We start from the raw sequence: 26,261 nt of genomic DNA on the forward strand, positions 1-26,261 counted from the left end.
CTTACTTAACTTGCACTATCTAATAACAAATCCTTAAAGAGTTATGTGCCTAATATCTTTCAGACAGGCATGTTTTTGTAGATGAAACACGTTCAAATAAAATGCGTTAAATAACTTGTAATGATAAAGAAATGTTCAATAAAATGTACCAATAATAATCAGTAGAAAGGAGAGTAACAAGAGCGAGGAAGTTATAGTAAAAAGAAATAACAAAAACATTGAAAATCCTTTATCGTTTACTACAAAGAACAAGAACGTAAAACTAATATTGTAATTAAAAGGAACAAAGACATAAGACTGGTAGTATAAAAAGTAACACAAACGTAAAACTTGTAGTGAAAGGTAAAGTAACTAGAATTTGAACGTGTAGTAAAGGAAAATGTAGGAACCACGTAAATGTTGTAATAAAGGAGAAACAACAAGAAAGTGAAATTTTCTCTGGTAAAACACATTAGTTTTATTTTTATCTATATATAGGATCTTTTTCAGTAGAACTCGTACATACTTTTTATAGAGACGAAAAAATATACCAAAAGCTAAACATACTTTTATACATCCAAACTATTACTTTAGTAAATGGTATCTAAAATAAGGGAAAAATATTACTATATCTGCTTTTCATGTGTAAATAATTAACCTTAAAACATAATATAAACATTACAGTGATAGGCTTCACAAACGTTATATTTCATAGGACCAATCGTTTACTTCAGATTATTGTAGTCTTATTAGACCGTCTAACCAACATCGAAAAAACATTTTTTTTTCAGAATGCATTAACAGTTTGATCACAAGTTATTTCATCTGGGGGTTTAAACACGGTTACGATACCTAATGACCATATCTATTCACAATAAGAAACATCGTTTCAGTCGTAGCAGGATTGAGTGATCATTGTTTTTATAGTGAATAAACACCATTTTAAATTTATCCACAGTATTTACTAATATAGAAATAGAGAACTAATTAAACAAACTCTGTTGTCTGGAGTATTTTTTTCCATAAGTTACTTTTTATAATAAAAATGTTAATAGCTATCGAATCATTTCTTTCGAAAGCTTAATTGTTCATAACCTTATACAACACACAATTAGTTATGACGTTATCCTTGAGAATAAAATACAAAACACTACATCCAGTGTTACCCAAGAAAGCATCAAATCTGTTAAAGTGTGCTATTATATCAACACAGAAGAAGATGTGACGTCAAAAAACTTGCAGGCTGTGAACTGCTGCAAGGGCTTTAGTTTATCCGAGGTATTTTTCTACTGAAGTTACAACTCTGTGACTGGTGTCATTTTGAGAGACTGCTCAGAAGTTGTTTGTAATACTGCGATTTCGTCCTCCATGCAGGTTGTTTTCTGGTAATGCGGTTCTTTCCTTCTAGTGGTCCACTTATTCATTATGGCCACAACAACCTTCTCTCTATAACGAAAACCCAGAAAAACGAAGACACCAGTTGCTATAATAGCAGCTACAATTATACCAACAATCATCTGTTGTCTCCTATTCTCTATGTAACACCCAAGTTGTTCTTCTGTAACTTTTGCCAACAACATATTTTTTAATCTAGGGGGGTTTAAACAATGAACTTCCGCAATGTTACTGGGAGCCTCTGATGAAATATTTTTGTTTATTAATAACTTCCACAACCACAATATCTTACAGCTGCAAGACAACGGGTTGTCTCTGACGTCTAACACAGTCAGCTCATCCCAAGGAAGTAAGTCATAATCGAAAGTTGTGAAGGCGTTTCCGCGAAGACTTACATATCTTAGGTTGGGAAGCCCATCAAAGGATTTTGATTCAATATGATTTAAGTTTTTATTGTGAGTTATAAAAAGTTTCTGTAAATTATTATTATCAAGAAAAACATCTTTACGTATGCTGGTAAGTTCTGGAGAGCCGTTTATTTTAATGATTTTTAAATTCTTAAGTTTTCGAAAAGAGCGTGGCTTAAGTTCTTGAAAACTGTTTTGGCCTATATTAAGCTCTTCTAAACGACGGACATTATATAATGCTAAAGTAGGAATCTCTTTAAGTTCATTATCGTGAAGATTAAGAACAATAACCGAGTTTAATCGCTGAAAACCTCCAGAGTGAATTTTTCGAAGCCCACATCCATCTAAAGATAGTTCTTCGAGTTTTCTGAGGAAGGTAAACGCCCCTTTTGGGACTTCACTTATCGTATTCAGTCCAAAATCTAATTTTAACAATGTCGGAATTTTATGTAATGCAACGGAAGGAATACGGTTGAGCTTATTATCTCTTAGAAACAAGCCTCGAATGTTTTGAAGTCCTTCAAACGCGTCTTCTGAAATGGCGGTAATTCTGTTTTGCGAAAGGTCCAATGTTTCTAAACTTCGTAAATGTATAAATATCTTTGCTGGTATGTCTTCTAGGAAGTTTTCATTTAGGTGTAGTACCTTTAGGTGCTCGAGACCAACAAAAGAATTGTTCTGAATGGAAGATATCATATTGCTGCTCAAGAGAAGAAATTCTAGGTGACCATGAATCTTAAAGTTGTATTCTCCCACGCGTACTAACTGATTGTGTGAAACATCTAAATATCTTAAGTTATGGTATACACTGAAGGAAGCCATTATACCCTTGATGTGATTATTCTTTAAGATAAGTTCGCGAAGTTCCGGGTTCAAAGTAATGGGGACCACATCCAAATTAGCATCACGACATAGAACTCTCAGGCTTTGATCATCACAATTACAACGCATGGGACACATAGTAGCAACCTCTGTCCACAAACACACAATATAGAAGAGGAGAACCATAATCCCTCGTGACCCGCGCAGGCACTGCATGATATTTTCAGTTTGTAGAAAGTCTAAAAGGAGAAAGAAAGGATTTTTCATTAATCTCTTATTATCTCAAACAACAAAACGAACCAAAATATATATATTACTTGACATATAAAACGTAATGCTGATTAACAACTCTGATTAAGTAATCGTTATCATGTTGAAAATCAACAGAAAGATTAAATACAGAAAAATTACTTGTTTTTCATTGTTTAAATAACTCATTGGTCATTTAGTCACTGAACCTTGAAAATCAACCCAGATAGATACCCAATAACTCGAATACGTTTTGAAAGATAAACTTTACTAGATCAAGACTATTTGCAAATAGGTGCTTTATTTAATTTTGTTTAAGAAATCTCTATTTTTGACCTTGTAGATTTTAAATTGTGACTTGAAATCTTTATTTATAATTTTCTTTTTTTTTTATCTAAATGATGAATTAGTTCCTTATATTAATTGATGATTTTGTAATATTTCACATAATTTCTCTAGTTAATTCGACAGAATGCCTCAAATGTTGGTTGGTATTCTAACATTGAGAAAACGTACAACACGTTTCATGTTAATTTGCGTATTTTTTAGATAATGGAAATTAGGATTGAAAAAACGTACGATCGAGACCTGGACTAAAAGCCTTCAGTATTGAATTGATGTTGAGGGGGATATTTTGAGCATATTCTGTAAATGTGCATAGTCTTAAGCCTATGACAACCTAATTTTAGAACATTCTGTAGCTGCGAAACTTCTTTTTTTATTGAATGTTTTCTAAGTCATTTAAATATTTTATTTTGTGTTTTCAAAGTTTTTCTTGTTTTCTTTTATCATTTCATTTTCTTTAATTAACTTATTTCTTTTACAATTCCTGTCCCATCTTTCCGTCCAATTAAATGACTCACGCATGTAGTTCATTAAGCAAGACAGTTGTCGTCAGTAAGGGCCTAAAATAAACAAACTCAGAATTAGATAAAACTTTGCACAAATGCAGTGACAGGTTTTATGGACTGCTGATGACATGCTATATCCTTGTAGATAGTAATATAGCTGATAGTTGCTGGTCGCCGGCTCAAGTCCTGTTAAGAAACATACTCGCCCTTTCAGCCGAGGGAGCGTTGGTAAAAGAGTAGACCAAGAGTTGGCGGGGGGTAATGTTGACTAGCTGCCTTCCATCTAGTCTACCACTTTAAACTATGGACGGCTAGCATAGCTATCCCTTGCGTAGCTTTACTCGAAATTCAACAATAATATAAAATACACTAATGCGTGTGAATCTAATGTTACTCAGAGTAAATTCTTTCTGAAATTATTATATAGAAATGTTATTTATTTATTAACAAATCTCATAATGTACACGTGGTTTCTGGATGATATATGGAAACATTTACGTTATCATATAGCTCATACAACATAATGGACAATCAAAATAACAGTGTATGTTATTTGTGCATTACATAGTATCTCTTCAAAACAAACCTTAGCTTCAGGAAATCTGCGTAGCACTCCATTTAATCCATAGTGTTGTCATTTATCCATCTATGTCATGTGTATAAATTTGTCAGCAAAATCCCAGTTCAAACAAGTTTCTAGTTTTGATGCCCATATCTTACAGGAATTTTATGTAGTTATGGAAATCCCAGTCTAGAAAAGTAAATATCCTTGGTGAAGTCACTCCGCTATTCTACGTTTCATGGCATCGCACGCAACAGCATGGAGGTGTAATTGTTCTTGCCATCAAGAATGAAGGTCCTTCAAGACTATAGGGATACGTCCATCTGTGACCAGGACAATCAGGGACTCCACCAAAGGCTGTGTTTGCACTTGTTAAGTTTCTACGATAGAAACTATAATTACTGCTCTTTTCATTGTAAATATGCGTGTCATAAGCAACAAGGATTGAAATAACCTCGCCACCCGCAAACAGTTTTTGGACAAGTGGTCTTACGTAATTTAAATTAAGATCTTTCTCGATCTTTGGTGGAATTCAAAAAACTAAGACATAAATTTCTTTATAGGAGCCTTTCCGGCACCCTTAACTTTTCGAGCAATTGAAGAAAGCTCACCGACCTGGAATGTGTTGTATAGCATCTCCACAAGAATGTGTGCACTTACTTTACTGATAGCAGTGTGAGGCATGATTGGGATGATCCTACTAAATACCTGTCAGACATATAGAACTGTTCCTCGGTAAATAAGTCCTTTGAGTTTGTACTAGTGATCATTGCCTAAAATTGCAGGATTATCAAGTTCTAGACTTTGTACATGATATTGGTACCACTCTTACACTTTGTGGTAACTGAAACAAACATTTCCTTTTATCTATTGAAGTGTGTTATATCAAATGTCATAGGAAGTTTGTGTATTATCATCTTGCTGTAGATATTTCTCAGACATGTAACTCTCATATCATCTACTACCTCGTCGTATGATAACACTTTGGGCTAGATGCACTGGCGCTTGTGCATTCTCATTCAACAAGTTAGTTGTAGAAGCTATTTGTTATTGGTATCCACATTTTGATGTATCTTTTTTGGCTGGATGTAAAAGCTCCTGGTTACTACGAACCCTTTAGCTCAGACATAATGTAGACGTTCCTGTATCCTTCGCGGTATTAAAAAAACACATAAGAAACCTAGCGCTCTAGACAGGTGGGCCTGCCTTCTTCTGGGATAATGGAAATTGGTTTTGCAGATTCAACTGCCGGCACGTAGAAGAGCCACAGACCTGACGAAAATACACGAAAGTGGATCAAAGTGTCATCTAATCATCATTTCACTGGACAAATTTCCCAACTGTCATTATCTTTTTATAATTTTTAAGGAGTGAATGCCAGGGTAAATGAATGGACAATTATTTGTTAATAGTAGTTGAATCTAGCATCAACAAATTTTATAGAAAGAATAAAACTGTCATTTAGTTAACATAAGTGAAATTCTAAAAATATTTAGATTAATTGTTGTAACATGCACATACTAGAATATCAGCGATTACAACGTAATTTTGTTTGTTCAGCTCAAAGCCACAGAATGGAGTATCTCATCTCTCTATCCACCGCGAAGACTCGAACTCCGGATTTTAGTGTTAAAAGTCCACAAATTTACCGCTGGTCCACGGAGGAACAAACTACAACTTGGCAAACACAAGGTATCAAAGGGGGTTTCTCTTTAAATTGTATATTCACATTTATATTTAATACAAACTCTTCAGTGTATATATTATAGTATATAGGCAATGTACGTTTTTAGCTAAGTTGCTATAGTCTAAATAAGGTTTTTTGATGCTCAACATCCTACATGACCAACAACCAGCGGATTACATTTACCTATTGCGTCACCATGCTACTTACCTTATCAATTAATCATGTACAACTGTTACATAACAAAACTGTTTACTAACTATCACACCAAATGATCAAAACAAAAAGAACTTTAAAGGGCGGGATCTTTTAGTTATATACTTGTATAGAATTTTCAGTTTGTCGAAAATACGATGTAAAATTAGTCGTTTACGAGATATCAATATTTATTGTATTAGGCTGAATAAAAATGACGAATGCTCATTTTATTTCACCAAGTCTTCACAGTATAGATCACGTCGCTCACTTAAGTAGATATAACTATGCTGTCATGTAAATACATCAAAATTCATAAGGGAGTTCCCTAGAGAAACACAGTTATGGATTAACGCCAGAACACTAAAATGTTGAAGTTGTATCTACTTTAGAACTTTTCAAATGCGTAGCAAACCATTAGAAAATTGGTGTTGCTTCTAGAACAGTGATGATAAAAGAAGTCAATCAACATACCTACATACTTAGGTTGGCGTTAATTTATCCCCCTTCCTAAGTATCGGGATTTGACTTAAGTTGACATTAACCTTTTGTCTACATCCATGTTCAAATGTTTGAGGGTCGGATTTAACTCATCATCTCTACTGCATTGAACGGTTTTCAGAAGATACTTTTTAGGCACCTTAGATTGATTTGAAATTTTAACTCGTATAATGTTATACATACGTAAGGTCTGAGAATACAATACATTGAAATTAGGCTGTAATCTCTTCACTTTTGCCTAATCAGTACATACAAACCTACATCCGACACGATGTGATCCTCTTCAAACTCGAATCGTACGTTTGTATTTCCCCCGATTTTCAAACTTTTTGTGTCATATGATGTAGAATATATTTTATCGAAGGTTGTTTTATAACCTCCATAATATATAAACATATTTTTAAACAGCATACTTATTAGGATTCGTTATGTAAGCACGTTTTACCTCTACTAATATAAAACATTGTGAAATTTATGCATATAGAGCAATTGTTTTTGTGAACATGACGGTATTTTCTGTCATTTCTTTTTAACCAGTACAATCACTCGATCTCGATCCAAGTGAGCAATTTTGTAACGAGCTCCAACATCACATTTGTCACGTTTTATCTTTCTTCCGACAGCAGTGAACTGATTCCTGTTTATACTCTTGGCTGAATAGGTCATTTATTATTAAACAAGACATGTTCAAGCATCTTGTAAATTTTTCTTCAACACTGAGAGATGGTATTTCGGAGAAAAGTGGCTTAACCTTTCAACCTGATATTAGGTGGTAGTCCTTATAAAGTACCGTTCAACCTGATATTAGGTAGTAGTCCTAATAAAGTACCTTTCAACCTGATATTAGGTGGTAGTCCTAATAAAGTACCTTTCCACCTGATATTAGGTGATATTCCTAATAAAATGCCTTTCAACCTGATATTAGATGATAGTCCTAATAAAGTACCTTTTAACCTGATATTAGGTGGTAGTTCTAATAAAGTACCTTTCAACCTGATGTTAGGTGATAGTCCTAATAGAGTACCTTTCAACTTGATATTAGATGGTAGTCCTAATAAAGTAGCCAGCCAATGCTCATTCTCACTGATAAAATACTTATTGTAATCTCGAGTAAATATGAAATAAAAATTGAAATGACAGTTTGACAACTTCATATTGATTGTTAATCACTAAAAACAGAATAATTACATTTTAAATTATTTAAAACGACACTTGTGTAAAACATCTATTTATAATTAAAAGGAATACAACGTTAAAATAATTACACAATAAATAGTTAGTTATTAAAAATAGGAATTTTCTCTAAAAAAAGACTACATATGTTTCGGTGTCTTATGACACCATCTTCACGAGTAACCATAAAAGCAAGGTTGGAACTTATACACCCACATAATCATTTACATTCTAATAACGCCATCTAGGCTTCAACTATTTAGAGTTACAACACATCTGTATAGTACTTATTATTTCCAGCCCTGGACCAGCGACCTTTTTTTAGCAGAAGAAGTGGCGAAAACATCTCATGTTATAAACTGGAGTAACACTAAATCAGGTAGAATTTATAATTGAATTAAATATGTTCCCGATGTTGGATTAATTAAAGGCATATTCCATCTCCTCTGTCCCCCGGTGGGTCAGCAGTAAGTTTACGGAATTACAACGCTAAAATCCGGATTGGATTCCCTACGGTGGACAGTGCGCAGATAGCCTAACGTGTGTCTTTGCGCTAAACCAAACAAACAAAATACATCCACCCTACTGTTAAGCAATTATTTTAGAATGTAACTCTTTATTGGCTAAATGGTGAGGCCGAAATCAGACTAGGGGTGTAAGCACCCCTGTCTAAGTAGGGGAATGAACCAAAAGATGAAAATATAATAGCTACGATTAGAACTTGGTACCTACCAAGAGCAGCGAGCCATCAATTTGCAATTAGAATAGTGCCAGCTGGAAGTTTTCCAAATTGCTTTCTCCATACTTGGACGCTACTCTTTTTATCATAAAATGTAAAACTAAAATTCCATTTCTGAGCTGTTTGGTAATTAAAGACTTGTTGGGAGATGTGGAATAGAACATGATTAGACTAGGTGTTCTTTTATGCTATAGAATATCAATTTTCTTATAGGGAGTCATGTAAATTATGTAAATTACAAATTTCTTGAACGGGGAAAATTTTGTCGAAACACTTCGGTAGCAGAAGAAATTCGAGCACACAAAAAAACAAAACAAAACAAAACAAGGGTTTTAATTTCATCAGCGTATAACTTAGTTCTCGGACTTGTAGTTACGTGTTCATAGCCTCTCCGAAAGTATCCCTTTTATCTCAGGATTTTGTGTGATTGTATTTTTCTTTAAATTTTAATAAAAATGTTACGATTAGTTGGAATTCATTTTAGTAGATCTAAATATATTATCGCCAGTCACTTAACTCTAGCACTTCTAAAGCTATACACAACTAGAGAGATTAAATCACTCATAACACTGATCAACAAAGAAAAACTATACATAGTAGAATCACTATTGTATGAGTTAGTAAACTGGTCTACATCAAGATTAAAGGTTTAAGAACATGTTGGGTTACTAGACCCAGTTTATAAAATCTAGAAAGGCAATTCCTTTCTGACATCAAATAAACAAATATATCGTCATGTCAAAGTATTTATAATCTCACTCTACGGCTCAAAACATGTTCAAAATTATTTTAATGTCATTCTTCAGATTATAAAAGTTTTACTGCCACTTGACCCCTCATGAGGCAGCGTTAAGTTTATGGATTTACAGTGTTGAAATCCGGGGTTCGATTTCCCGCTACGTACAGTGTGTGTACAGCATATTGCGTAGCTTTGCGCTAAAAGAAAGAAACACAGCTACTTGAAAACGACAGGACAACTTTAATATGGCTTCTTATTTCTAGTTCACGAAGAATGTAGAGTATTTATATGACTCCAAGAAATAGTATGTTCGGATTTTATGACTTAAAATCCTAACAAAGAAAGAAGTAAGTAATAAATTAACCTAAATTAATAGGAACTCTGACATTATATCAAAAATATAACTTCGAACACTTATTGGTTTTTCACGCTAAAAAAACAATTATGTTTTCTTAGGCAAGAAGAAAAGCGGTTAGTCCACGGCACCCCCTCACTTTTTGGGTTACTCTAATTAACTTGTGACACTTGACCTTCTCTTTTAGCGCATCCACGGAATAAAAGTACTGAAAATGATTTTGCGTCATCAAGACGTGAAACGTGGTTCCTTCGATGCACAGTTCGGCACAATAACCACTAGGCCAGGCCTGGTCCAACTTTGAACATGATTTATTAAAATAAAACAAAATAAGACAAGGAGTTAATTCACAGTTTTCATACTAATCATCCTGGCCTTATAAAGACTCTTCTAAGGTCAAGCCATTCTTCAATAGTAACTCCTGGATGGAAAAAAGAAAGGTTGGAAACGAAGAAGATTAAACTCCCTTTTTCCGTACAGGGACATGCATGCAAATTAAACACCGTATAATGATGGTCTATAAAAATATTAGGAAAAGAAAACCAATAAAGAGGCAGAACCAGAACAATAACAAAAAACTTTATGAAAATGGTCGTCTCGATCGACAAACGATTATAATATCGTAAGAAAGCAAAATGATAATTGTGAAACAATTGTGAAATTTTATTCCGTGGTGTTGTGTGAAAAATCAAATTTTTGATCTTTGTCCGCTAGGATTACTAAACTAAAAAATAGTCTTGTTAGAGTAACTTGCCTTAATGAAAGAAAACCAGAAAAGTTGGCCGATCCATTATTGTTAGGAACATCTGTCTTTATACATAAGTAGTGAGTCTAAGCTAGAGTAATTCGGAGACTGAGCCGCTATTTTGTTTAATTACTTTTTTCGAAAACTAAAACGATGTTCACAGAATATCTACCTAAAACTGCGGTTTTTCTATTTAAAAAAAAATTAAAAATTAAAGGATGAATCTTATCAAGCGATCCTATACAAGAAGAAAAGCTTTTAGGGAAAATGTTATTGCTGTTATTTGACAAAATAGTGCTTAGTTAAATGCCGTAAAGAAAGAAAGATATGTGCATATGTTATTTCAACTGTTAAATGTGTTAAGACGTGCGAAGGTCAGACTAATGCCACAAAGTGTTCTCCGTCTTGAAGGAAAATACACTTCGCCAGTACAGCTTAAAAACCAAGGTTAAAATACTCCTTTTTCGTTTCTGATTACACATTCGGCGCTCTATGCGGTGTAATGGCATGACCTATTCAGTGCTTCATCTGCCCTCTGAAGTAGTACTTGTCATTTTCTATGATTTTGACTTGGGTTTCTGTTAAAATATGTTAGCAGCGGTTATTGTCCTGCTTGTAACTGGTTGGTTCATCCATTATATTATATAATGTTCATTGGTACTACCTCTATCTCCATTTCCTAACTTGTATCAAGGTGGAGATGACCAGACTGAAAGAACTGCTGGTTCATTGTTTGTATCGAAAGGCGCTGCCTTATACTTTATATAATGTGTTCATGATGTGGTTTATGTTAACTATAGCTTTTACTGGTTAATATAAAGGTATTAGGTTAATTAATAAGTATATCCTCCTAGTCTCAAATATTCTAGAATCATAGAAATAATGTGCATAAATAACTAACAATTTTCTAGCTACTTATATAATATAAATTCTGCTGATATAAATTTCCGTTTCCAAAATCTTTGATTCATTGCTCCACTGTTGTTGTTTGTATTTCAAACCAACAGTTTCATAAAGTTACTACGTTGAATGACCGAGCTTCTCCTGAAAGTGGCTATTCACTTGTTCAACCCTCTATCTTAATGTTGGTGTAGATAGGTTGAAATGGTTGGTCGTGGGAAAATACTGTCTCTTGTTGGTGCTGCTCTTCCGTTACATGTCTTCGCCTTATGTACACTCTATTAATAAAAGTTTCTATACTTAGTCACCATCCTGCCTAGTAATATACCAGGCTACATCAACAAGCTTCACTTTCACTCATATTTTTAGCCGAGACTGTTTGACTTGACCATCAATTTGGGAAGAAGAAGAACTATATTGCCAAGTATATTACCACGTCTCCTGTCCTCGATATAGTAATATGGCTTCTCAATTCAATGTGCTCACCCTCTAGGTAAAACAGTATGAAATGTATTCTCACATTCCTTTCTGCACTCTAGAGAATACCTTGAAGTTAAACCATTGCTGTATTTCTCTGTGCCCTTCAAAGTACCCTTCATATGAACTACGTAGGTCATTCTAATGAATAAAAGCAAATAATAAAATCAGCAACTTCACTGAATAGTTATTACATTATAATCATGACAATAAGAGAGTATTAAGTAGTATCCTTTATCGTTCTTCTCAAGTATCCTTGGATCACCCACTACCAACAGATACCAGTAAGGCACGGTATAAGTGTCTGGTGAGATAAATACGTATCTTAAGACATAATATATGAGAAAAGAAGGGAAATTAACTTGTTCATAAATGGTGTATCATAAATGGTTCAAAGTTGTATATCTACAAGTAACGAAATTGTATAGCGTTAACAATGTATTTAAACACAATATGTTTGTTTGTAATTAAGCTACACATTAGGCTATCTGTGCTCTGCCCACCATTGGTATCGAAACCCGGTTTCTAGCGTTGTAAATCCGCAGACATGCCGCTGTGCCATTGGAGGAAAAACCCAATATGCCTGAGTAGATGCAAAATGTTTTAGGCTCAATTTTTAACCTTAGTTGAAGCTCAATAATTATAGAAAGATAAAATAAATTACCCATTTTATTTAATGAGTAGACAAAAGGAGAAAAAAAAAACGTTATGTTATATTTTAACTTACGACCAATCGCTAACAATTGTTAACTCTAATATTGCCTGCAGTAAATGTCTTTAATAAATGGACATATTTTTACAGAAGGGGAAAGAAAATAATACATTATGTATTATTTATGACAGTTTAGACTGAATACAAACAACTATTCAGAAGGAAATATCTTACATTATTCGGAAGTTCATAACAATATACTTGTCCATTTGTTTGCTGCCAAGTACGAAAATTCGGATATGAGAAGAACATCCAAGTCAAAAACTTCGGAACATCAAGTGATCAATTGATATGAAACGGAAATTACAGGTAATCCTTTGCAGTCAAACCATCCTGGAAGCTATTTCCGTAATCCTACATATACATCAGCCAGAACATTAATATGTACGTGAAACAGCGTTGTAGACATATACTTCCTCAAAAACAGGTGTTAGTAAAAAATTGAAAAGAAAAATATCTAGGCTACAACTTCTATGACGTTTCAAAAGCAACCGTCCATTCTTATGATCTAATTTTTTTGCTCTGGTACTATTCTTTCCATTTCTTTTTTTATTTCTTTAAAATGATCCTCTAGGGCAAATAACGTCTCATTCAGGGCAGTTATCATTAACGAGAAACACGTTTCGTATTGAGAGGATTCATTTACAGTTTGATAAAAAATAGCCAAGATAGCAAGTAAAATGTGCACTTCCTTAAATGAATGTCCATCCAAAGAATTTTAATTCAATGCACTTCCTTAAACGCATGTCCATTAAGAGAATTTTAACTCAGTGCACTTCCTTAAACGAATGTTCATTCAGAGAATTTTAACTCAATGCACTTCCTTAAACGCATGTCCATTCAGAGAATTTTAACTCAATGCACTTCTTTAAATGAATGTCCATCCAGAGAATTGTAACTCAGTGCACTTCCTTAAACGAATGTCCATTCAGAGAATTTTAACTCAGTGCACTTCCTTAAACGAATGTTCATCCAGATAATTTTAACTCAGTGCACTTCCTTAAACGAATGTCCATCCAGAGAATTTTAACTCAGTAAATCTTTACCGGATATAGATTTGTTGCTGAAACATTTGAGAGGATATTTCTTAAAAAGTATTGACAAATATGAGCTTTAGGACTAATTATGACACATTTGTGTTGAAATGTAACTAAGATATTCTTTATTACTGGCATTCTATATATTTTAAACAATGCGTTAGTAGAAAGCGTTGAATCACCGTAAAATATCATAATTAGCAAGTTATTTAAGTAATTTTCTAATATTTCTTTATGTCTCAAGACAAATTTGAATATAATTTTTATACCTTGTATTATGGATTAATTTTCGATATCATTTTTGGAGCGAACATAATTCTGATATGTCAAAATCTTCCTTATAACATCTGGTTGAAAGTTATTTGTTTTGAGATTGTGGTGGATATTACAAGAGCAGGTAATTCAAAACGAACTGGGGTGTTGTCTTATGCTTTTTCTTGTTGAATTTAGAAAATAAGTAGAAAATGCCCGCTTAGGCAATCTAAAGGCATAAAAAACATGAAGGTTTTATATATTGCCAAGACAACTAAATCTATTTATTGGTAACTTTTCAGGATATCGCCATTGTTCAGACCTAAATACAGACTCTATCACGTCACCTATCAATAAATTAAGTCACTGACAATACGTAAACCATTCATGTAAGTTTTCTTTACAAACTGAATACATAAACTATAGCATACTATAAAAATTATTTTGTTAATGAAAAGGGAAAATGTTCATGGGATAAATTTGGTACACAACGATGTCACACTTGGAGTTTCTGGAATTTAACTCTATTAACAAAATATGAAGTTCATACTAAGTTTAAAATACTGAACGAGTACTTAAATCTCTTCTTGATTTTAAACACTGTAACTAAACTATCAAATCTTTGAAGGCTTGAAATACGGTACAAAATATGAAACCGCCTACTTGTCTTAAAACAATAAAGAAACTGTAACAGTCTTGCCTGCCTTAAAACATTGTGAACAATGATGAATTTCTTGTTTGGCTTAAAATACAGAAAAAATCAACTATGAATTCCCTTTTAAGTTTCAAACACTGTGAACAAAATGTGAACTTGTTAATAGGCTTAAGGTACTGTACAATCTATAGAATTCCTACTTATTAAATACTGATTAACCTTTGTCGTGTCCTAGGAATAACATTGAATAAACTATGAAATTTGTAGTATGTATAAAATTCTAAATAAACAATGAAATTCCCGATGAAATCTCTAGTAGATTAAAACACTTAACAGAGTGGGAATTTCATAAAAAAAGTTTCAATACGTCCGTTTCCACGCTGTTCACCGATAAAAGATGTATCTATATACTTAAATATTTCTGGGCATCAGCATAAGTCTTCAAGATTGCTATGTTACATTCTATAAAATCGTCTATTTCCGGATAGATTTAAGTACACACAACATAATACTTTAAGTAGTAACAATTATGTAGAGTACCTATTTACTTACCTACATAAGTCATAGTTACCCACTACTAATAATTACACAAACAGCCCTCGTTACATATATTTGTATGAACAAGCTAAATAATTTCTCAAGACGAATTAATACTTATTATTAACTTACGAATAAAGTTAGTTACCTACATAAATCAGAACTAAAAATAAACCAAGTCATTAATATAGCTAATCTAATATACCGCTTAACGTATATGTATGCGAAGACACAAAACAGAACGTTTTTTATCACCAGAATGCATTGATACGTCACTTGGATGCCTCTCTTTTAGCGACATTTTCGGTCGTAATCCCAATATTATCTCATGATGTTCGCCTATCAGAGAATATTTAGGTTAGTCACAAATCTACATACTAAGCTAACAATGTAAAATTATCATAATAATAAATGATACACAAAACAATATATTTTGTACAGTATAAATTTTAATCAATACTGTTTATGAAACTATTAAGGAAAAAATATATTATAATATGTTTTATAAAGCACATAAAAATTGCATGTTTGGTTTGTGCATTATCACTGACTTCCATTCCTTGGAAAAGGTGAAACTTTATACTATATCCTTCTTACAACTTCTAGAGGTCAGTGAAAGCCCATTAAACTCAAACAGTGAGAAAATTACTACGACATTTGAGAAAAATTACTACGACACATGTTAACGCTTAACTATAGAATCAAGTATAAGAACATTACAGATAGCACAGCGAAAAGCTACGGCTCAACAAGATAAAAAAATCAAATGAATAATAACATGGTGCAATAAATGGTAAAATATGCATACTCTAATTTAAATAGCCAAGCTAATTATAAGACAAATATCTTTCTAGACATACTATGAGATGCTTTAAAAAACTAATTTGACTTTAGTTACGCCCTACAAATGTGGTCGTTGTATCAGAAGGGCAGCTGATAATAAAATAAAATTAAAACCTAGCATAATCTACAAGCGATAATAAAAAATAAGAATAATTAAAGTAAGAATAAGCCTTTGACGGAGAAATAAAATAACAGTGATATATATGACAGTTAACGTAATTAACAGAAACTAATGTAACGAATGACGTAATGCTGTGTTATATAAGCAATTATTGTACAGCATGCATTATCTATAGAGAGAGCTTAAACTAACAGCAGGTAAAAATAACGGTAATTGCTATACTAGAATTGTTCATTTTTAAAGCAAAAGGATGTTAAGCAATTAAAATATACATGTAATACCCGTGAATACGGTATGTTATTCTGTGAAATCCGTATCCAGTAAATTGCTAAATTTACCACAAAACTGCACAAACTTGTTGTTCAAAATACGGTAGGAAAAACCTCGATTTGGAGGAATGAGAGTGAGTTTATGAGCTCTGACGAAGAAATCTTGTAGTGTTGAAAACATTCTAATAAGCTGAGGGTAGTAAGCTTTATATTACTTATAATACTTACATATTTGTATCTGAATATAGAAAATTGATAATTATAAAATTAAAAGTGCTTATTTTATTGAAAAAACAACAACATTATCTAAAACATATGAGTAATGATGCTTATATCTAAATCCATGTAAAGTGCTTTATTTTTAGTGAAAGTTTTTCGTCGAGTAGAGTTCTGGTGGATCAATGTGTTGGCATTGTTAATAAAACCTAGATAGGGAACATTGCACAATCGACTAATGTGCAAAGCTTTATCATAATCTTTGTTAATATGACTTCAAGTCCCATAAAAATAAATGTGCAACTAGTCGTCTGGAATTACCCTCGATAGCTTTACCCTTGTATATGCTGAAAAACATGTTAACCGAGTTATATAAATTTGTTATTACATAACAAGTATCTAACTTGTAAAAATTCGTTTGTCGTGAAACGATGATAATTTTTATTAGTAATATTATCAGAGAAACATCTTTGTTTACCAGCATAAAGCATCAATTTACCAGAATTCAAAACAAAATCTTGAAAATGTTTTGTTTTGTTTACAAAACCACATTGAGCTATAAGCCGTGTCCACCGCTGGGAATCTAACCCCATATTTTAGTGTTGTAAGTCCGCTGTCCCATCGGGGGACCTTGAAAATATTGATAGAGCTTTTTTTTATTTTACCAATTACAAAACTAATATACAGAATACTAAAATCAAAAAATTGCTGATAATAACGAACGGAATGATACCGATTCTCTGATAAAATCGCAGTATTTATTTAAATGCTATTTAATGTAAAGGTATATTATATTATTTTATGTTTGTTTGTTTGAAGTTAAGCACAAAGCTACACAATGGGCTATCTGTGTTCTGCCCATCACGGGTATCGAAACCCGGATTCTAGCGTTGTAAGTCCGCAGACATACCGCTGTGCCACTGGGTGACATTCTTTTATGCCCTTAACTCAACTAGTTTGTGGCTGGTCAATACTTTTGTAAGCCAATAATGTTTACATCTGAGAAGCTGAACCAGTCGACAGTTAAGGCCTTTGCCGACTAGATTTGATAAATCCTTAGTTGTATCCTTTTATAGCATCGAAAATATAACTGTAATTTCATGATGTTTTATATATTTTGAAAGTTTATAGGATTTTTCAGAAGGGACTCAACAGCCGGTTAAACTGTAAGATACTTTCTTTTCAAATGTAAAAATATGTTAAATAAACAAAAAATAGGAATTAGCAATGGTAGCGCCAAAAAGTAAGGAAACAAGGTAGGAATGGGCGGAATAAATCTACAACACTTGGTTTTTAACGCAGTGCAACCTCAAAGTGGGTGTGGCCATCGTTCTGCCAATTATTAATTAGTATGTTTTTGTAACTTAGTAATTGTTCAAACTAAATGAAGGTGTGTATATAGCTAATGTTTCTCTGTTGTAAACTTTGTTTCAGCAACCACATACAGATAAATGTATGTAATCAAAATACGTGACCCTGCAAAATGCATGACGTCATAAGGGGTGTCTGATGTCAGAAGTGAGACAGGAAGCTTCATCCACTAGTCATACCTTGCTTATGGGAAACATTATAGCTATCTGATTGGTAAGGTGTGGGTCAAAAAGAATAGTATCTAAACTGCTGATTTGTGAAATTTTTAAATTTGTTGAGTATTTAGAAAATATTAGCTACTGATAAAACTCAATTCAAGTCTATAATTGGAGCAAAGTTCAAAGTAAAACACCAAGAAGGAAAGGTCTGAACAATAGCTACACCCACTTTGAGGTTGCGTTGTGTCAAAACCACCAAGTTTTGTAATGTTATCCCACCCATTCCTACGTTGTTTCCTTACTTTTTGGTACTACCATCCCACTTCCTTCTTTTTTATTATTTAAACATTTTTTTACACTTGTCTCATAGCTTTTTTTTGGTACTAAGTTTCGAGAGTAACTGGGCTCTAGTCCTATCCTTCTCGTATCTTTTTGATACTAAGTCTCGAGAAAGACTGGGTTCTAGGCCTATCCATTCCGTAGCTTATATTAGAGCTATCTCTCGACATTTCTTAAATTTTGCTGACATCATTAGTATAGTTTTTCTTACATCTAGCCAGGGTGGCAGCCTTTACTTTGGCTGGATTAATGGCTAAGACTTGTTTCACATATTCAGCATTTCTGTTTCTAGCATTTTCTCTATTCTTACAATATATGCTCTCTTTGCTGGGACAAGAACTTTTCAAGGTTATCAACATAAGATTTTAGTTAAAATCTAGATCACGTTTTTTTTTTGTTTTAACTGGCTGATACAGCTGCAGGCTGATTACGTAGCGCGTGCGCATAAGCAGTCGTGCACCTGCACGTGATATGAGAGGGGATTGTTACTTGGCAACTCACAAAGCGTGGTCGTAATCATATAATATAGCTACTAGTGTATGTTAGCTCGAAAGTAATGTTGTAAAACATATATTGTTATTACTAGTTATTACCAAGGTTATAAGTAAAACTAAGAAAAACATTTTTAGCCAAGGTAGCGTAATTCAATCATGCGCATTTAGATTTGCATAAGGTGAAGGTAGGAGAGAGCTATGCCCTTCCAACAATGTTAGTCAGTCAGATAATCGATTGAAAAATTTGTGATTTTGTAAAATGTTTGTTTTTACTCTACCGATTTTCTTTGGTGGCTTGTTACTATGCAGTTGGTTTATTTACCATTCAACAATATGTGTAAAGTGCTTATAAAGTTGTTTTTTTCACCTGCCGTTTGCAGTGTGTTTGAGATTTTAATTTGTATTGCACATCTAGCCAATTCTTACTATAAGTACTACTGTACTTATGATAAGTTGTAATGGGTTTAAACATCTTGTTACCAAAGGTTTTAGTATTTATAGATTAAGCCCTAGATCTTTATATAAAATTGTAATATATTACTAATGATAACGACGTTGTTGGCAGCTTCACCAGAAAAAAATTATAACAAAGTTGTTGGCAGCTTCACCAGAGGGAGTGATAGTGAAGTTGTTGCTAACTTCACTAACGGAAGTGATAACGTATCTGTTGTGTAAAGAATCTAACTGTGTGGTAACTACTTTTTCCATGAATACATTATCCAAAAACTGAACACACAAAAATCTCTACTTCCCTGTACATTTACGGAATGAGAAAAATAATTTCTCAAAATGGATAAGCGACGTTAGAAAAATACTTCCATTTTCCTATGCACATACGTACATAACGCCTATTCCCTTATGGTGGGGCCTGGCATGGCCAAGTGCTTAGGGCGTTTGACTAGCAATTTGAGAGTCGTGTATTCGAATCCCCATCCCACCAAACATACTCGCCCTTTCAGCTGTGGGGGAGTTATAATGTCACGGTCAATCCCACTATTCGTTGGTAAAAGAGAAACTCAAGAGTTGGCGGTGGGTGGTGATGACCTTCCCTCTAGTCTTACATTACTAAATTAGGGATGGATAGCGCAGATAGCCCTCGTGTAGCTTTGCCTTAAATTCAAAACAAACCAAACCTTGCCATTGCTAAATATCTATAACTTATCAATGTTTGTAATCATTTTTAATAAAATATCATATTTGAGTTTATAAAACAACGAAATGTTATATATTGCTTAAGCAAGCTCAGAGAGTGGTAAGGATTAAGAGTAGTCAGTGTGAATTTTTATAAAATAATTCTACGTGTTTTAAAGTAACAAGTGAAAACATAAAAAAACAGCAATTTATATCCATCATAATAGCATGTCAACTCATCATGACTAGGTAACATGTTAACATCGATAAATAAGCAAAACATTTCTTCTATATAATGGTTTCCATCAAAAGTAGTTTTTTTGTTGTTGTTTCAGATATTGTCTTTTGGTTCGCTAAAGCCTGAGGAATTAAATCTTGTTGCAAGTATTCTGATTTCTATATCTGGACATCAGTAATAAGTAAAGCAAAATTATCAATTATAATTAGTGTATAATTAACACGTAACAGTAGCAACGGGATAGGTGATAATGATAGAATACTCTTAACATCACCATTATATGTAATTATAGAGGATAAACAGATACTGAAAACTGTGTAACCACCACCAACATATCGTATGATAATCAAAGTATGAATTTTCATTAGTTTCTAGCCAGATAAAAAAGGAAAAATAATGACTATATAAATGCTATGTAACTAACAGTAAACAAGTGGATGATAAATTACATTAAAAGAGTGTAAATACTGAAGATTGAGCGATACACTACCAATAATAGTTCCACAAATAATACTGAGAATATAAATATAAATTTCTATCGAACAGCAGCAACAGGATGGAACATATTAAGTAAATAACTAAGGACAGTCGATTACTACGTAACATAAACAACATGACAAAATACATAAAGGACACTGTACAACAAACCGTAAAACCGGTGGACGATAAATGATGTATAAAGGATAATACTGAACAACCAGCATACAAATGACAGTTGGTAACTACTGTATAAACACCAGCCAATGTCTTACCAAAGAAGAAACATGGAGTATAACTCTGGTGAATAAATATTGTGAATCAGCAGGAATATGATAAAAATATCTAGTGGTATTTAACATTGGATGAGTAGCTATTCAAAACCCATTCCTTAGGTGAGATAACCAAACCAACTGTTGAAATTGACATCAGACTTCAAACTATGGGATGAGAAAAGCTGGAGGGGGATGTTTTTCGTATGAATCCAGGTTGAAATTATAAGACAATAACTTAATTGTTTGTTCAATGTCACAGAAGAAAACAGCATTACAATCAATGTACAATATCTAGAGTGAAAGCTATATCTCAGGCAATATTGTTGGAAATCTACATAAAATTGATGGCACACTGACTGCTGACAGGAAAAATAACGATCTTATCCATCATGCCATTCTCTGAAAAACAAGACCTGTTGGCCTAGTAAAGTCACAATATGAATATTATTAAGGTAATGGAGATTTATCCGGAATTTACAAATAAACCGAGAAGGTCAAATGACAACCAAAAACTTGATTGAACTGTGGTTAGAAATACAGAACATTTGAAACCATATTTCACAATTATGCATTAATAAACTTATGGTGGCATAAAAACAAGTTGTACTGATATGTTTAAAGCAAAAACTTGTGCATTGTACAACTTTCTATTTTTTGTTTTGCATTTTCGATAATAATTTATGGTACTAATGACAAGTCAACCATTTAGTTTGAGCTATTCATTCAATGTTTGTGGCTCCGTTATGTGTATTACCTGTGCATTTTCATAAGTATTTCCAATACTTTGTATACCTAGGCTGATCGTGGCTCACTGTTCCGTGGTTCCTTTTACCGCCCAAAACGACCGTGCCCCGTAATTTATAGCTATGGGTGTGTTATAAAAGTGAAGTCAAATCCTACTGTTCAATTATAGTAACCAACGAGATGCCTTCCCTCTTCAACTGGGGTTCTGACCCAAAAGGGGATCGGAAGATAATGGATATTTTAGGGCATGTACAGCAATTTCCTATCAATTTGGGTATGAGGAAGGTCGTCATAGTCTGAAATATTTTCAAATTGGGTCCAGTAAAAAAAAAAAAATTGAGAAACCCTGCTCTAGTCTATCACTTCAAAAGTAGGGACGACTAATGCAGATAGCTCTCAAGTAGCTTTGGGTGAAAATCAAAGAAACGCCAACAAAATGGAATAACTCATATTTTTAATACAGAAGCTTTTAATGGATTTATTTTAACCATTATTGTAAAGTTTCAAACAATTTTACACGCTAAATAAATACACCTCGCTTTGTATTGTTTGAAACTAGCATAAAATAACCGTTCTCCACTGTGAAGATCAAAGGCTTCTTAATTCATGATTCAATGGTAGCGATCAAGCTTTTCCGTTATCCCAAATTCCCTTTATAGCTCTTCTAATGAATGTTCATATTCGAAAACAAATCCCGTTAGTTTGATCCCCGCTAACCTGTGAGTGTGGATATGAAGATAGTTTCAAACCTGACGACTCCTGGGATCCAGAAGGGATCCAGGAAAACAAAATCCGATCTCAGATTCGAGTTCATCGACCCAGAACGCTTAATCTTAAACTCTCATCATGATTGAGTATCCTATAGGGCACGTTTTAGCCTCTCTTGGTACCACTTGATAGGGGATCAAATAAATAAGGATACCCCATGGGCCATCCTGAGCCGTCCTGCCAAGTTCGGTCCTGCTAGCTCCAAAACTGTTGAAGGAATTTGCAGGAAAACAAACAAATTCACAAACACACAACAGGGGTTAATATTGGATACTTCTTTTTGTATTGAAAGGTATGTTTAGAAAATGACAGAAAGATAGACAAACGCACGGTTAGACTGATAGCTAGATAAATCAAACCCAATTAAGAATTTGGTACTTAGTTATAAAGTCAGACGCGTGTTATCTAATACTAGTAACAGTTTACTTCATATTAAATAGTTGGTTTGCTGAATTTCGCGAAAACTAACTGGAGGGTTATCTTTGCTAGCTGTTCCTAATTTAGAAGTGATAGACTAGAAGGAAGGCAGCTGATCAAGACCATCCACCGCCAGCTCTTGGGTTACTCTTTACCAACTAAAAATGGGATTCACCGCTCATTATAACGATCTCACGTTTCAAAAGGCGAGAATTTCGATGATGGGATTCGAACTTGCGACCCTCTTTTAAATAAGAAAATATTTTCAGAGTTACACGAGACCAATATAGAACTACTAGATTAGATATTTAAAAAATGAAGGAATGAAAATCTGTTTTTTTCATGAATGCTTCTATAGAAAACCATTGCATGTTCTTGGGTACTGCTAGCTTGGACCTAAATCTATTCAAATATGTAGAATGAAATTCAGTGACAAAATTTCAGCTAGATGCGATCCAGCCCGTTCGATTAACTTCCACGTTTTGTAAAATATGGAGTTCAGTTAAGTACAAGGTATGCATTAGAAAAACTGCTTATGCACTTATGGTATGCATTATTTTCTCGTTGCGAGAGTACGTGATCTACGAAGACAGTCGTGTCCTTTCAGCTATCAAATTCACTGCAGTGTCTATAAAACAAACTTCCAGACTAAATGTTGTAATATTCCTTATTTTCTATCAGTATCGTAGTAATAATGATATAATTTTGTACCATAAAAATTTAATATTTCTTTAAAGTTTTTCATACGCTCAAACGTGACATTTATTTATTAATATACCATCTACATTAGTTTGTAAAACTGTGGAGTTTGAGCCAAGTTCAAGTCCGTGCAATGCCACAGAATGTTCCCGCACTTTAAACTGTTGGTGCATTATAAGAGTGAAAGGCAATCTCTCAGCATGGATACTGCTACTGACTGGCTCCATTTCTTCTGGTCAGTAGTACGAAATTAGTGACGGTAGCAGAAAGAATTAGCAGTTTTGTCATAGATATACCCCAAGTTGTTTTTTGAACAAAAGCTTTCAAACATAATATTTTATCTTTAACAATACAATCGATACACATATATAATGTGTTTTTCACTTAGAAAAGAGATTTTAAAAATATTTAAAATCAACTTTATCTTGATAACGCAATAACAACGTTTTAGAGAGGCTTGGACTATGGACATGAAGATAACGCATAGAGGAATTTTTACAGACTTTTTCAGGTCAACATTTCCATTAAACGTTCCTTAGTTTAAGAATAATTAGCATGGAAGTAACGATAGGTGGAGGTCATATTAAACATATTTTGTAGCCTAACCACGTCTTGACAGCATATGTCGCCGTGATAGTGCTTAGTTACCACTGTAAAAGGCTGCGTTGTAAGGTTGTTATATTCATAGCATATCCCTCCTCCCTGCATGATTTCCATGGTCCAGCAAGTTTACGAATACGACGGTTTTTCAGTGCCCCTTTAAAGAGTTCGATCGCAGATAATGCATACGTACCCTTCCCCACATCTATCAATATTTAGAGACATTACACTACTCACGGCTCGCAAAACTATGTCAAAATGTACTTCTGATATATGCTGTTCCACCGTGGCTTTATATCTGATGTGGTTGTCACGCAAGTTGCTGGTTTGCATATTCGAAGTCATTATAAAATAACGTACTGAGTCTTCAGTACAATAAAAAATAAAACACATAACGTATACTGTATCAGTTATAATATGCAGACGTAAGTAGTTAAGTGGCTTAATTACTGATTTATACTTGGTCAAAGAAAAATACACAGGCTCCTGTTTTAATCAACTAAAATGCTAGTCAGAATAGTAAGAATTTGTCTGGATTAAACAAAATATCAAAATCTGTACTAACTACATATATACATATTAGCACATACTCAACCAACCAAATTATTTATTCTCATGTTGAAAGTAAAAACTTAAATATATATTAAACCAACATAACTTTTGATTCATTAACTTGTTATTTTTATTTTTGGTAAATTATTTGATAATGCAATTTTGCTTTATATTAATTTGTACTGAAATATAAAATGCTTTTAATTACAAATGAATGGTGCAAATTTCGACAATAAATGTTGTAATCTCATGCTAAGATTTTTATTGAAGCAACAAAAGAGTTAGGATAATTTATAAAATAAGTTATAGCATTATTCAGAGAGATATCGATTAGGTTTAATGATCCAGTTAGTTGCTTTATTGTAAATTCAGTTCAAAGAGTGAGACGATATGGAAATGTTATTTCTTCTTAAGCAAGTAATGTAGCCTAAGGGATCTATAGTTATCTCAAATTGTGATTATTTTAAGAAACATAATCTGTTTTAATATCTTCAAGAAGTGAACTTTAGCTAATTTTCCTATTGAATCGTAAAATCCTTAATTTGTTTAGGATTCTTTTACGCTCCTCTATGACTCGGCGGCGAGTCTGTGAGCGTCCCATGTTAAAAATCGGGTTTTCTTACCCGCAGTGGTTAGAGCACATACAAAATAGATTCACTTAACAACAAACGAACAAAACTACGTTTACTACAAGCAGCATTTATAAATCGGACAACAAAAAACGTAGAATTATATGTTTGTTTTAATACTACTTTTTTCTAACTGTATTTTTTTTTCTGTTCTAGACAAAGTTATTTGACTTTGAGGACTGAAAAAAATTGTATCTACTTGATTATAAAAGGAACTGTAAATATTTCAAAAGAAGTGACAATATCATAGTTCGTTGTTGTTGTTTTTGAGATCGTCATTGAATTCATCATAATTTAGGAAACCTCTATAATCCAAACATAAACGTGGAGAACGTAATGTTTTTCTCAGTGATAGGAATATAGACTTCATTACATATATTTCTTTGAAAATGTTTTATTGTTTAATAGTTTAAGATGGCATGTGGTTAATGTATAGGTGGAATTATTTAGTTATGAAGGTTTAAAAGATTATACAGGCTTCTCGTGATTACCTCTACTCTTACTGAAGTTTAAAAATAATACATATTAAAGCTTTGAATAAGACGTATACATAATAAATGTAGTTTCTAAAGCTCAGCTAAACACTGGTATAGTTTAAAAGACAGGGTTTAAAGTATCACACACTCCTACAAATGACAATATATTACAAATTACAAGAGAGTTAATGCGTGAAAAACTTGCAAAATATTCTAAATATACAACAAAATGTAAACCTCAGTAGATATAAATCAATTTTTTTATAACTTCAAGTCATCCCAATATGTCAGTGATCAGAAAATCAACACGTATTGCTACAGCATAGTTATACAATGTTTGTCTCCCAGTAACTAACTAAGGCTAGGAGTCACAGATGACTAATTTATTAAAAAAATGAGAATGTGTTGTGTGTGTGTATATATATATATATATATATGTGTGTGTGTGTATATATATATATATATATGTGTGTGTGTG

The 26,261-nt window shown here is 33.2% G+C and overlaps 1 protein-coding gene across 3 annotated transcripts in view; it reads right to left on the reverse strand.

Moving 5' to 3' along the window:
* Positions 1 to 451: 451 nt before the first annotated feature.
* The window catches only part of LOC106458597 (slit homolog 1 protein-like), a 65,202-nt gene continuing 39,392 nt past the window's right edge, over positions 452 to 26,261 (reverse strand). For 2 of the 3 annotated variants that reach the window (XM_022384867.1, XM_022384866.1), the window contains one exon: positions 452 to 2,842. In XM_022384867.1, coding sequence (XP_022240575.1) covers positions 1,275 to 2,819 — 1,545 coding nt within the window. In that variant the 5' untranslated portion in view covers positions 2,820 to 2,842 and the 3' untranslated portion in view covers positions 452 to 1,274. Of the gene's footprint in view, positions 2,843 to 5,786; positions 5,943 to 26,261 lie in introns of all 3 variants that reach the window. The other variant, XM_022384868.1, reaches the window with a different exon arrangement.

The sequence above is a fragment of the Limulus polyphemus genome, unplaced genomic scaffold (genome assembly GCF_000517525.1).
Source record: "Limulus polyphemus unplaced genomic scaffold, Limulus_polyphemus-2.1.2 Scaffold490, whole genome shotgun sequence".
NCBI lineage: Eukaryota > Metazoa > Arthropoda > Merostomata > Xiphosura > Limulidae > Limulus > Limulus polyphemus.